The sequence below is a fragment of the Tamandua tetradactyla genome, chromosome 12 (assembly GCF_023851605.1).
Source record: "Tamandua tetradactyla isolate mTamTet1 chromosome 12, mTamTet1.pri, whole genome shotgun sequence".
NCBI classification, from domain to species: Eukaryota; Metazoa; Chordata; class Mammalia; order Pilosa; family Myrmecophagidae; genus Tamandua; species Tamandua tetradactyla.
In genome coordinates, this window is record NC_135338.1 from 7,061,378 (window position 1) to 7,075,283 (window position 13,906).

The following is a 13,906-nucleotide window of genomic DNA, read 5'->3' on the forward strand; positions in this document are numbered from 1 at the left end:
CAAACTCTCCCAGGAAATTACTACCCTCTCCCTTACATGGAATATGACATTCAGGGATGAAAGTCTCCCTGGAATCATGGGACCTGGCATCGTGGGATTGACAATGCCTTCCTGATCAAAAAGGAGAAAAGAAATGTAATCAAAAAAGGTATCAGTGGCTAAGAGAGTCTAAATACAGGCAAGAAGCTATTCTGGGGGCTACTCTTACACAAATTTTAACTGGTTATTACTAGTTACCATGATCTGCCAAACCCCAACCAAAACCATTCTGTTAAACCTAAAGAACATCTAAAGCTCTATTTGAGATGCTACAAATGTTTCACATACTAAGATTACTTTCCAGAAACCTACAACTTTCAGATGGGTTCCTAGGACAGATTTAAGTCCTGAAACCTAGAGGGGCCAGTCTCTCCAAGAACATCAGCTAGTTCCATCTCCCATTCTATATTACTGACACCTCTTTCCAACATGAAAAAGTTAGAATGGGCACAGCCCAAATACTCTTAAATACTGGGAGAAGGATCAAAGGACAAGAAGGAATTATAACAGAGAAGACAGAATTTAACCATGGGTATGATTGCTGAATACATTATATTGATATTTCTTTTAGTTTCTTGTGTCTTGAAGTAGCTAAAAGGAAAAATCTGTCATTATAGAACTGTAACTCATACCAAACTCTGAAATCTGTTCTATAACTACTTATTATAATATACTTTGAAATTTATTTTTTTTTGTATATATGTAATATTTCACAATAAAAAATAAGCCAACTGTTCCCATGGAATTTATAATCTACTAAGGAAAACAACCAATAAAAAAATGAAGACATAATATCAAATAGTGAAAATGGCTATGAAGAACAACTGGGCAAGGTGGGGGGACAGGAGATATTTCTTTGGAGAAGATGGTCAATGTAGACCTCTCTTAGGAGCTAACATCCAAGAGCAAAGACATCAACTGAGTAAGTGAGCCAAGTAAGTATCTGAGGGAAGAATTAATTCTACAGGCTCTCAACTATTACTATTACCAAAAAGGTTACTGAATAAAGTTATTTTGGAATTTGAAAGTATTTTAGAATCTTAAATTGTTTTTTGCAAAGGCTTTCAAAATCCTAAATATAAATTAGAAGCCATATTCAAATAAGAGGAAACATTAGGGTAATTATCATCCATAAGTCAGACACTTTACTGAAATAACATTAACAGGATTTCCACCATAACACCCTATATAATCATCTAAACTTAAGAAAAGAAGAGACTAAAACAACTGCCAGGGCTCCAACTTCAAGAAAGGATAAGCAGAGAAATTAGTATCCACTAGTTATCATACATTATCAAAGTAGCTTACAGACTGCTAAACTACGCACTGAGAAACTTCAAAATGTAACCAAAGTCAACTGGCTCAACATTTTAATTAACTATATTTTAAAATTATATTTAGTTATATTTTAAATATACCAGTGAAATGACAGATGTTAAATCAATACAAGCAGTGATAAATAAAGATTAAAAAATTGTTCGCCTTTGCACCTAAAGCTCTTTGAAATAAAAAAATAAATAAATCTGCAAAGGTGTCCATAAACACTTCCATGATAATGCACAGCATATTGTTGATCATTCTGGTTTATAAGAAAATAATTGGCCAAGGTCTACAAAGAAATGTCTATTTTACCTAGATTATAATTTATATTATACAGGACCTACCGCCTCATAAATAAAATTTTTATGATACATCATCTGAAGATACATCTAATCCTACATTCTTCCCACTTATCCCTAACTTATGCCTTGGTCCATAAATTCTGTTCTATTTCTTCCATTCCTCCTGTCACAGAAAAACTGTACTACAATGTTAAACTGGCAAGGATGGTTTTATTTAGAGTTATCACGGTAGGGGAGAGAGAGAACTCAGCTCCAAGGAAGGCAGGGAGGTGGCTGAGTTTTATAGTAAGGACAAGAACAGTGAGAAAGTACTGGCAAACCACCTGGTGAAAGAAAGGAGGGGATGGTGTGGGCCAAGAGTGATAACTTAGACTAGTTACTGTCTGAAGTTGTCTTCTTTTCCTTTTTTTCCCAACAGTCCAAGCTGATTTTCTTTTAAGGTGGTCAGGACAGGGAAGGGAGCAAGTGGGAGCACAGAAGGAGCAAAGACAGCAGTTTGATCAAAACAAAGAAAAATAATCTTGGTCACTCTCAGAGAAAGAATTGTTTTTCTATCCCTAAACAATACATAATTTATACTATATTTTAAGTAATAAATAACGGGGGGGGGGGGGGAATGAAGCTTTACATATTAAACTCTGGATATCATAAATAAATGAGATTAACCACACAAAAAATGAGTCCTTACCTTTAACTCGTTCTATTACTTTGGGTTTCTGTGGTTTGGATTTAGGAGATGGAGAATTAAATCTGAGATATGGTCCTTTTTTAAGAGTGCTGCGATGGCCCTGGTAAACTGGTTTTCCATAAATTTGTAACATGTAATCCTCATCTTGTGTAACTGTGCTTGCTTTCAGAAGTCCCTATATACACAAAGTTATTTAACTCACCAAAAAAAAGAAAACTCATTGAATATATTTATCTCATTTTCCAAAAACATCATTTTTTTTAGCTTAAGTATTAATAAAAGAATGATCATGTCTAGGAAAATTGCTTATTTTAAATGGCCTTTAAATTCTGGATAAAGATACATGAGTTTAAAAACTATGGAAATTAAATATAAAAATCCATTCACCTAAGAAACATTAAGGTCCTTACATGAATAACTATATTTTCACTACCAAAAGGTAATGTTTAAGCTCATTTTATATATGTATAATACTCAAGCAAAATAAAATAATAAATCAAGTCTTTAAATGGCTTTCTATATTCCTGATCACATCTTCAGTCAAATCCAAATGCCACAGAAAGGTAGCATTTTCTTGAGCATCTTATTACATGCTAAGCACTGAATTTAGATGGTTCGTTAGCTTTCCCAACATCAGTCAAAAAAACTATCTCCCCTAGTATCTAATATAGCTAGTAACTTGCTTCACACTCAAATTCACTAGGCACTAAATATACATTTGTTGTAATGAAAAATAAAAAAGTATACACGTACATATATACACACAAAGGTGAGATGCAGTCTTGAGTACCATGAGCTAGAAAATTAAAGTTTTGGTCTAGAAGACCTCTAAATATATTTGCTATATATAAAATTCTATGATTTTAAGTGAGATCTCAGGAGGAACTATGTATTTTGTCTTCCACATTATGGAGATCCAAAACCTAAATATCAATAATTTTTAAAGACAGCTTACATTTGCATAGTCCTTCATATTTTTCAAAACATTTTCATATCCACTTCATCATATATATTTAAAAGGAAATAATCAATTTTAATAAAGGATCTATGTCATAAAATCAGATCAGAATCTTACTTCTTTTCTCTCTCTTTGTAAGCTTGAAGCAATCACATTCTTCCTAGGTGGGTTTCTAAAATGCTCCTCTATTTGTTTTTGAGAATGTTTTCTTGGAATTAAGGAATTATTTATAGTTTTGTCCTGTGTGTTGTTTTTAATATCTTTACTCATATTCTGTGTTTTCTTGGTCCTTTGATTCTTCTCATCAAATCTCTTTTTTTCATCTTTTCTTGCCAGTTCATCCTTAACATAGCCAAAATTAAAATTACTTAAAATCTATCCAAGTAGTAACGCTTTTGTATCAAAAAGTGTTAAAATGTATTTTTCTACTGTTACATAAATATAGTTAAGCACCTTTAAATGTTTTATAAATAAAGGATTATAACTTTGTATTGGCTGGCACATTAATAAAAATTCTCTGGAATGATAAATGGGAAACCCAAAATAATGACGTCTTATGGAACAGAGAGAGATGGGAATTAGGAGATGGGGTAAAAGACTGGGAACACAATTTTTCTCAACCTTTTCTTACTTTTCGATATTTGAATCATACGAATATAGTAACTGCTGAAAATTTTTTCAGTTTCCAAAAGCAGCAAAGAATTTTGTAATAAAACTGAGACAAATATGTATGAATTAAAATGACTTAAAGGTTTAAGCAAACATATTTTGCATGGAATTCATACCCACTGTGATATATACTGCTAGTTGGCTATGGATCCAGAGGTGGACTCTAAGTCTTTTTTGACTCTTGGTCCAAATATTTTTCTACTGCATCATACACTGTCTAATATAAATTCTTCATAGCCACTTTAAAGATATAAACTTAAAAACCACAAAGTCTGAAAATATATTTTAGTGTTAATTGCTGTAAAAACAAACTGACACTTCACCCTGCTACCATTATAAGTAGGATATAAGCTACATAGATCAGTGAGGGGAAAAAGCACTTTGTATCCCAAGATAAACAAAAACAGGGTGAACCTGTCTAGTTTTGGTCCTGCAGATACACAAAACTTTCAGAATTTCCATTAAATTACTGAGTTCTAATAAAAATAACTCTCCCAGACTTTTGTAATAGGTGAAAAATAGCTGTTTTTCCACCTGGAATCTTGGAAACTTTATGAATTTTTACCCCTTTAAATGCCTTTGATTTTTTTACTTTAGCAAGCCAATGCTTCTAAATATGCTGTCTTGAAACATCTTTGCAAATACACTTTTCTTTTCTAAATGCTTTTCTTAAATTTACTGTCAAATTACTCATATTTTAGTTACCTTTCAATAATTCACCAGATAAAGGCCATAATACAATATATCAGATATATATGTATATATGCGATATAATGTATGAGATAAAATACTTATTAAAGAAAACTAAGCTCATTGCTAAGTAAATATAAAGAGTGGCAGAGTGAAATTAGGAATTTATATTGTGGACTTACACATAAGGTACATGTTAAGAGATAAGTGTGATATTTACAAATTAGAATCAGTTATCTTCTGAAAATTCACTTAATTCCCAGTTTTTAACAGACATACCTGAATTTCTGCAGAAATGGTTTTAATCCACTCATCTACAGTCTTTCTGATTCGAATCTTCTCTGATATCTCTCTACAAAAGAGAAAAAGGAATTTTCTTAAATTAGCATTTAATGGCCTGAAATCAGATCTGGATTAGATCTAACTTGTTTAGCTTTGAATCTGCAGTTTAGCCCAATATCCTCCCATTTAAAAAGGAAAAACTAACGTTATTAAGTCTTCTAGTATTTGAAAGACAAATGCTTGAAAAGCACATGTGAATACAAAAGACATATACCAAAGAGAAAAATATACATTCAAAGGAAAATTTCTATCACTAAAAAGTAGTACCACTATGTATACATCCAAATCCAACCTTATAATTTCCACATCTTCAAAGACAATTCAGACCCTTTTCTAAACATTGAAATGCACAGAACAAAATGAAATGATGAGAAAAAAAATAAAGTTTTTATAACCGGCAGTTTCATAAAATAAACTTAGGATGTCAACATCACATGTTACCTGTTGGTAGACAGAGCATTGATAAACGAATACATGGCAGCTCCATCCTTCGCACGAATAATAGCTTCTAAGTTTTCTTCAAGTACTTTTTTATTGTTTTGTACTCCTCTCAAAATCTTCTCAGCATCTTTCAATATAGATCTTGTTGTTTTGGTTGTATGAAACTTAACTGAATTCTGTGAAAAATCAGCAAGCCTTGACATAATCAAAGATTCTTTTGGCTTAAAAAAAAAAAGGTGAAAATGTTACTGTGTAAACTCACATTGATTATTCAATCCAAGCAAGAGCTTTTACTATTGTTGGGGCAATATGCTATGCCAATATATTTTAATGATTAGATTTGTAAAATTGAAGATTAAAAAGAATACTTGACGATTAACTTTTCTTTCTATTTAGAAGTACTAATAAGAGTGTTAAATGAAATAGAGCTGGAAAATACACAGCAGTACTAGGTAGTCCAGTGGCCAATAAAGGTCATATCTGATAAACAAAGCTTAAAAAAATTAGGAGCAAGTTGGTGCTTAGTAGGTAACGTAAAGACGGTAGACTGACTAAATGAGGGCTACTCACTACCTCCTTTTCCCTCTCAAAAAGAAGCGTAGAAAGCTAGAAGGGGGGCTGTGTGTCAGTGGTGACCATGGAGCCACTGGTAGAAATCACTAGGAGGGCGCTGGAAAGCTTCCTAGAGAGAACAGACTGGGCTGACATAGCTTTTTCAGGGCTTTGGCCTTAATCGTTAACCCTCCCTTATGCATTCTTTTATTCCTTCATAATTTTTACCTTTACTAACCATCAATTTTAACTTCCTATTCCCAATATACCTGGAGCATGCCATTTGTTTCATTCTTTTTTTGGCCAAAATCATGTAGAACATCATCAGATTTCTGCATATTCACTTCAGCTTTTCCTAGCTCTTCATAGGAAGGAAATGTTTGAGAAGGTAGAGTGTCAACGCTATAGAAGATTAAAAAAAAGTTTCCTGAATTGTCATAAATGAAATAAGCATTTTATTAAGTATTTTACACATTCTCAGTTATGCTTTACTATATGATATCCTATTAAAATTGTACAATGGAATTAATAATGTATATGATTAAAATATAAAACAGAAAAAAAATCACAAGATGAAATTAACCTGGACAGGTTTAGGCATAGCAGGAAAAGGGTCTGAAAGGTTTTACTTTCAGGAAGCTGGAATTCAGAAGCGCTTCCAGAATGGCAGAATAAACCTCCAAAATCTCCATAAAAGCAACAATACTGGCAAAAATAGTCATAACCAGCGTTTTTAGAACTCTGGAAATTAAATAAAGACTTGCAAAAAATCCAAGGAATATTTATTTATTCAAGAAAAGTAGCTGACATAGTAACAATAGCAAGTTTTATGGCATTTTTAACTTGACCCATTCCCATCTTCCTTTCCCCAGCTCTGTGGTAGCACTGAAAACCAACAGACTCAAAACCACAGCTGTAAAACTGATAGCCCTGTAGCCTATCAAAGAAGGCAGAATGGGTTTGGAGCTCCTCCAAAAGTCCCACTTACAGGATTTGTCTCGATTTCACTAGATTCACAGCTAGTTCAGTGGGAAACCCTTATCCCCAGGGCATCTGTGAAAAACAACCAGTTGTCCATGAGGACACCAGTTGAGGCAAAGAAGAGACGGTGTAAAAATTTTTTTTAATTGGGGGAATGAGATGCTCATAGGGGGGCTTTGATATATGTTAAGTTTTATCAATAATCGTAAGAGGGTTTTTGAAAAGTTCAGACGTATTCCTGGAGATCTAAAAGGTCAAACACATGCAGAGAACTGTACGGATGTCCAGGAAAGATCGTGAAGACCCAAACTTCTCTTATCTGCTTGATACTGAGTCTGTGCAAGAAGGAAGCAAAAGCGAAGGCACACTTCCAAATTATCACACCACTGAAGGTGTGCCTCAGCACTCACACAGGATCTTGGTAAAGACTGGGAGACTTCTTGGTTCAAATATTAAAAGAAATCTCTTTCTAATGCATTAGCTAAAGAAGCTAACCAAGCAAAAACTTCAGTGGCTACACTCGACAAAGAGTACAGACTTTACAGAATTAGTCCAGGAAAGCCACTAAGCCTACAGCGGCAACCACAAACCTTAGAAGGAAAGGATCTGACTTCCAGAGTTGCCATACTACATTATGTAAATTGTCCAGTTTCAAACAAAAAATCTTGAGACACTCAAGAGAAACAGATCCATGCACACGAAAAAGTACATCAATAGACAGTGTCCCAAGAAAGTCCAGATGTTGGACTTCATAGATAAGAACTTTAAATCAGTCATTACTAAAGGAAACCATAATCAAAGAACTAAAGGAAAGTACGAGAACAACGTCTCACACCAAATAGAAAATATCAATAAAGAGATAGAAATTATTAAAAAAAAAAAAAGAAGAAAGAAATAAAAAACTCTGGAGTTAAAAAGTACAATTACTGAAATGCAAAATTCACTACAGCCTGTACGCCTTAAATCAATTACTTCCTATACCCTGGCTATTTCCGTCTCTATGGATTTACCTATTATGGAGATTTCATTTACATGGAAGTAAACAAAGAAAAAAGAGTATGTAAGAATTCCTCTTTCCTAACCCTGTACCAACACTGGGTATTACCAATCTTTACAATGCTGATAGTACATTAAAAAGAAAAAAGAAAAAAATTCACTAAAGGGGTTTAACAGCATATTTTGGCTGTCCGAAAAAAGAATCACGAAACTTGAAAGTAGGTCAATTGAGATTACCCACTCTGAGAACAGAAAGAAAAGGAATGAAAGACTATGCATAGAGCCCTCATGGACCTGTGAGATACCATCAAGCGCATCAATGTAAAAACAGTCCCAGGAGAGGAGAGAGAGAGAGGGGAAGAAAGACAATTAGAAGAAACAGTTAAAAATTTTCCAAATTTAAAGAAAATTAGTAATCCAAGAAGCTCAACATAAACTCAAAAAATGGTCCTTATTTAGACACATCATAGTCAGTCTGTCAAAAAACAAAGAAAACAAGAGAATTTTGAAAGAAGTAACAGAGAAATAGCTGACTTCTCATCAGTAATCATGGCATTCAGAAAGCAGTCAGAGGACAGATTAACAGTGCTGAAAGAAAAAGAATAACAATCAAAAATTCTATATCCAGCAAAACTCATTAAAAAGTTACGGAAAAATTAAGACATTCCCAGATAAACAAAAACTGAGAGAACTCATCACTAGCAGACCTATCCTACAAGAAACAGTAAAAGGAGTACTTCAGGCTGGAATAAAAGGACACTAAACAGTAACTTGATTTCCGTGTGAAGACATAAAGAGTACTGGTATTGTTAACTATATGGACAAACATAAAAGAGAGTATAAATGTATTTTTGTTTGGAACACTCTCCTCCTATCTGATTTAAAAGACAACTGTATAAAACAAAAATTATAAAAACTATGCTGATGGGCTTATAATAAATAAGGATGTAATTCTGTAAGACAAAAGCAGCACAAAGAGGAGGGAAGGGAGCAATATAGGGACTAAGTTTCATATAATACAGAAATTAAGTTAGCATCAATCTGAACTATAGTTTTAAATTAAATGTCATTTGCAATCCCCCAGGACTTACACTAAGGAAATAACTAAGTATTGTAAAAAAAAAAAAAAAAAAAAAAAGGGAATTAAAATGCCACATTAGAAACTATCAATCATTTAATACTAAAGAAGGCAGTAATGGATGAACAGGCAAGTGAAAAAAGTCTTAAGACATATAGAAAACTAGCTAAATGACATACATAAATCCTACCTTACCAGTAATAATATTAAATATAAATGGATAAATCATGTGGATTCTGTATGAAATTACCCTAAATGCAGTTCTTTTAATTTTATTTACAGCAGTTTCCATGACATTTAATATAAATATAATTGCAATGGCCTATATTGGTTTGATTTGTAGAAAACTTACTACATAAAATTTCAAACACACAGAATAGTGTAACAAGCCTCCATGTATGCAATATTTAGCTACAATAATCAACTCACAGCCATCTTCATAATATCTAGACCCACAATTCACTTCTCCCTACCCCACATTGGATTATTTTTTAAGAAAATCTCAGATATCATTTAATTAGAAATTAAATAGTCTGCATTTTGTGAAAATGAGATATATTAATTTCATAAACCTATTTAAAGGGGAACTACAATAGCTACAGAAAATATAACATAATTTAACATAATTGAAAGAAGCAATGCTATGATTTATTAAAATTCCTTAAGAAATTTTATAAATGTATAGAAAGCTCTTCTCAATATAGCTTGCATGCTCATCTATTGTTTTTACCTGTCTCTTCTCTCAGGATTCCATCCTATTTTTGTCCTAGCCAGTGAGGCTTTGTCTGAAGATTCACTTTTTCTTGTCAGAGTATCATGGCTATTCAAAAGTTGTTCCAATAGTCTTATATTTCCTATAATAGCAGAAATACTGTATCAATTTTCAAGTACTAATTTCATTTCTTTTAAATACAGTATCTCATATATATTTGTACTCAAACCTAGTTTCTTATAAATGATTACCTACTCAATTCTAATATACTCATGAAATAAAACTAAATATATATTACTCTCATGAAAACTGCACTAATAAAGATTACACCTGAATTTATTTCCGTCACAGAATAAAGGAATTTGAATGAGAAATGTTACCACAAAAGCCCAGCAAATTAGACTACTTTTATAAATTAATAAAAGATATTTACCTGTTTCCTCACAGCAGCTATTGTCGTAACTGAACTTCCCTTTAACTTGATCTTTAGTGAGAAGACATAACAATTTTTTTGGTGAGACTGTTTTATTAGAGATTTTACCATATACTGAATTCCTTAAAACTCTTTAAATGTGCCCAAGACAAGAATTGAATGCATTTAAACAATACCAAGAATTAAAGCTTATAGTTTTTCATTTTCAATTACTTTTGCTAGAAAGGCTATATTTTAAGATTATATTATTTCAGGTCATTTAGAAAGTTCTCATTTTCTATTAATACATTTATATTTTAGCACTTTCCCCCATTGAATATGGTAATAAATTTTAAATTACTCTGAGTTTTAATATTGAAGCACTTCTAAAACAACATGAGGAAACAAGCTTTAAAAATTATCTGCCGTACAAAGCATTAGCTTTATTAATAAAATCTGTTCAGTAAAGATTTAAAGAATAGGGTGCATGGGTGGTTCAGTGGTAGAATGCTCACCTTCCATGAAGGAGACCTGGGTTCGATTCCCAGACCATGCACACCTCCCCGCCCCCCACCAAAAGAAAAAAGGTTTAAGGAATAGCCTGTAGAACATATGGGACAATAACTGTAAATGTATACCTCTAACTCCTTCTACAAAGGTTTTAAAGAAGATCGATTTGTCCAACAAGTAAACTACAAAACAGAGATCCCACTGTAGTAACTACTAGGCACTAGAGAATTATAAATCATGGGTGAGCATATCTGTCCATTTCCTAATTTTATATAGGTCTAGTAATACCAGTGGGTATTGATTACAATTTCTCTACTACCTCTATGACGTAACATCTCCATGTTTTCTTCTTCTTCCACAGGATTTTCTCTCTTTGGTATTTTTTCATCCCTTGAAACAGGTACAGGAGCAAATCTGCGAGGTGCTGGTGTCTCCAAAGGAGATTTCTGCTTAATAAAATCCATTTCTTCAACCTCTCTTAAAGATGCTTTAATGGAAAATAAAGAAAAATAATGAATTTAATTTACTTTTTTTAAAAAATTTAAAATTATAGTTACTCTCCCGCACACTTTAAAGATAAAACCAAAATTATATAGGATTTACAAATTATTAACAAGTATATAGAAATAACTTCATCTTCACTAGAAATCAAAAGAAATGTAGACCTTAAGAATATTTTACACTTAAACTAGTAAAAAAAATCATTGAGATAATGTTCAGTCGTATTGAAACTATGGTGAAAATGGCAACTGCTTGTAGCAATGAAAACTGACAAAACCACCTGGTAATGAGTTTAAGAAGTCTTACGATTTTTTATGTACTTTGACCTAGTAATACCATTATTTGCAATTTAGCCAAAGGAAAAAACTTAAAAAAAAAAAGAAACAAATGTATGATGATGCTCATTACAGCATTATTTGTACAGAAAAAACTTAAAAACTGTCTAAGTGTCCAAACACAGGATAATGCTCAAGTAAATTATGAAATATTCAGTACACTATCTTATAGACATTAAAAAGTAACATTGTGAAGATAAGTATGAAAGACATGGAAAATACTTTGAAATGCTAATAATAAAAGCAATATAAAATTACATTTATGCCACAATTACAACAAAATTGATATATGCCAAGAATTAGAAAAAGCATAGAAAAATAAAAAGTTTAATTTCTTGGATTTTTAGCTTATTCATTTTTTTGTTATTCCAATTAAAATAAACAAAGAAACAAATTCAGTGTACAAACAAAATAGGTATCTTTTCTCTTTAAAACTCAAATAAGAAAATAAAATTATGACCAAGTAACTCCCAGAAATTGAGTATGAAACAAGTGCTCATTTCTATAGGAAAAAAAATGGCCTGCATTATACAGAGACCTGAGCTCTGGCTTTAGCTTTGACATTCTCAATCTCAAGCCAGGGAATTTGAATAGGCAAGTTACAGCCTTTCTGGTCTTCAAACTCCTCCCTCCACAACTTAAAAACCGACTCATATTACTTCACAATAGTTTTGTAAGTATCACTTGTTTGTTGCCAAATATAAAGTACCCTACAACTATAAAGAATCCTTAATATGTCTATAATATATCAACGTTCTAATAAATCAAATGTTGGGGATATTGCTCTAAATTGATCTATATATCCTTAAAGAATCAGACCTTTGAATTCTAGTAGTTTATTATTCAAATATCAATAATTCAAAAAGAATTTATTTTAAACTCCAAAGCTTTAATACAAATAAGCTACATATTCCTTTATTACAGAGATTTTATAAATTCTATTAAAAGAGACTTGTCTTACTTTGAAAATGTTCAAAAATAATTTATAGTTATACTCAAGTGGTTTCTCTCCTGACAGAATCAAGAAAAATAATAAATTTGCAGATCACAAGAGAATTGGAGAATTGATTTATTACAAGCATTTTTGATACTAGATAACTAAACTTTTGCTAAGCTAATAAGTATGACAGATGAAATGTGAAAATTTATGAACGTTATTATAACACAAATTAGTAGATGACCCATAATTTGATTTAACGAGTTTCACAATGACCTAAAAATGACTTGAGCTAAAAAGAGAACTAATTTTATAAACAAAGACTTAATCACCTACTGTGCTGATTTGAAAGGATGTATGTCCCCTAGAAAAGCCATGTTTTAATCAAAATCCCATTTCATAAAGGTAGAATAATTCCTATTCAATACTGTATGTTTGAAACTGTAATCAGATCATCTCCCTGGAGATGTGGTTTAATCAAGAGTGGTTGTTAAGCTGGATTAGGTAAACGACATGTCTCCACCCATTTGGGTGGGTCTCAATAAGTTTCTTGGGTCCTATAAAAGAGGAAACATTTTGGAGAATGAAAGAGGTTCAGAGAGAGCAGAGCAGAACGACATAGCCATGAGAAGCAGAGTCCACCAGCCAGCGAGCGACCTTTGGAGATGAAGAAGGAAAATGCCTCCCGGGGAGCTTCATGAAACAGGAAGCCAGGAAAAGAAGCTAGCAGATGATGCCATGTTTGCCATGTGCCCTTCCAGATGAGAGAGGAACCCTGACTGTGTTTGCCATGTGCCTTCTCACTTGAGAGAAAGAGAGACCTTGAACTTCATCGGCCTTCTTGAACCAAAGTATCTTGCCCTGTATGCCTTTACTGGACATTTCCATAGACCTGTTTTAATTGGGACATTTTCTCAGCCTTAGAACTGTAAACTAGCAACTTACTAAATTCCCCTTTTTAAAAGCCATTCGTTTCGGGTATATTCCATTCTGGCAGCTAGCACACTAGAACACCTACAAACTAATAACATGTTTTCAGTTTATATAGCACAATTCGTAGCTGACATTTTTCACTCAAAGAGAACTAAATACTTTTACCTTGTTTGGATGTGAACGTGTTATGTGAAGACAGGTTACTGCTACCAAGATAAGGATGTTCTGGTTTTATAGAACACTTTTCCACTGCTCGGGAAGGGGGTATATTAAAAGGCTGAAAACTACTACTAGTCTTCAGTGCAGCACTAATAAAATGAGTCTAGAAGACATAAAATTATTAATTTCAAATAATAGCATTTGAAAAAGTTAAATGACAAAATACATTGAAAGTTATTATAGGACTTGAAAACAAGTTATTACATTTAAAGAATAATGAAAATATGTACATTACATAGCATTTATTCACTGTGTCAAGAGCATCTTAGAAAGTTATAGTATCACAAAAGC

At 32.5% G+C, this 13,906-nt stretch overlaps 1 protein-coding gene across 17 annotated transcripts in view; it reads right to left on the reverse strand.

The window, feature by feature from the left end:
* KIAA0586 (KIAA0586 ortholog) overlaps positions 1 to 13,906 on the reverse strand; it is a 168,245-nt gene that overhangs the window by 136,132 nt on the left and 18,207 nt on the right. For 14 of the 17 annotated variants that reach the window (XM_077122509.1, XM_077122499.1, XM_077122498.1 and 11 more), the window contains 9 exons: positions 13,562 to 13,718; positions 11,010 to 11,177; positions 10,202 to 10,252; positions 9,787 to 9,910; positions 6,271 to 6,403; positions 5,450 to 5,670; positions 4,946 to 5,018; positions 3,425 to 3,649; positions 2,350 to 2,524 (listed from right to left, as the gene is read on the reverse strand). In XM_077122509.1, the coding sequence (XP_076978624.1) occupies positions 2,350 to 2,524; positions 3,425 to 3,649; positions 4,946 to 5,018; positions 5,450 to 5,670; positions 6,271 to 6,403; positions 9,787 to 9,910; positions 10,202 to 10,252; positions 11,010 to 11,177; positions 13,562 to 13,718 (1,327 nt within the window). The remainder of the gene's footprint in view (positions 1 to 2,349; positions 2,525 to 3,424; positions 3,650 to 4,945; positions 5,019 to 5,449; positions 5,671 to 6,270; positions 6,404 to 9,786; positions 9,911 to 10,201; positions 10,253 to 11,009; positions 11,178 to 13,561; positions 13,719 to 13,906) is intronic. The other 3 variants (XM_077122501.1, XM_077122506.1, XM_077122500.1) reach the window with 2 other exon arrangements.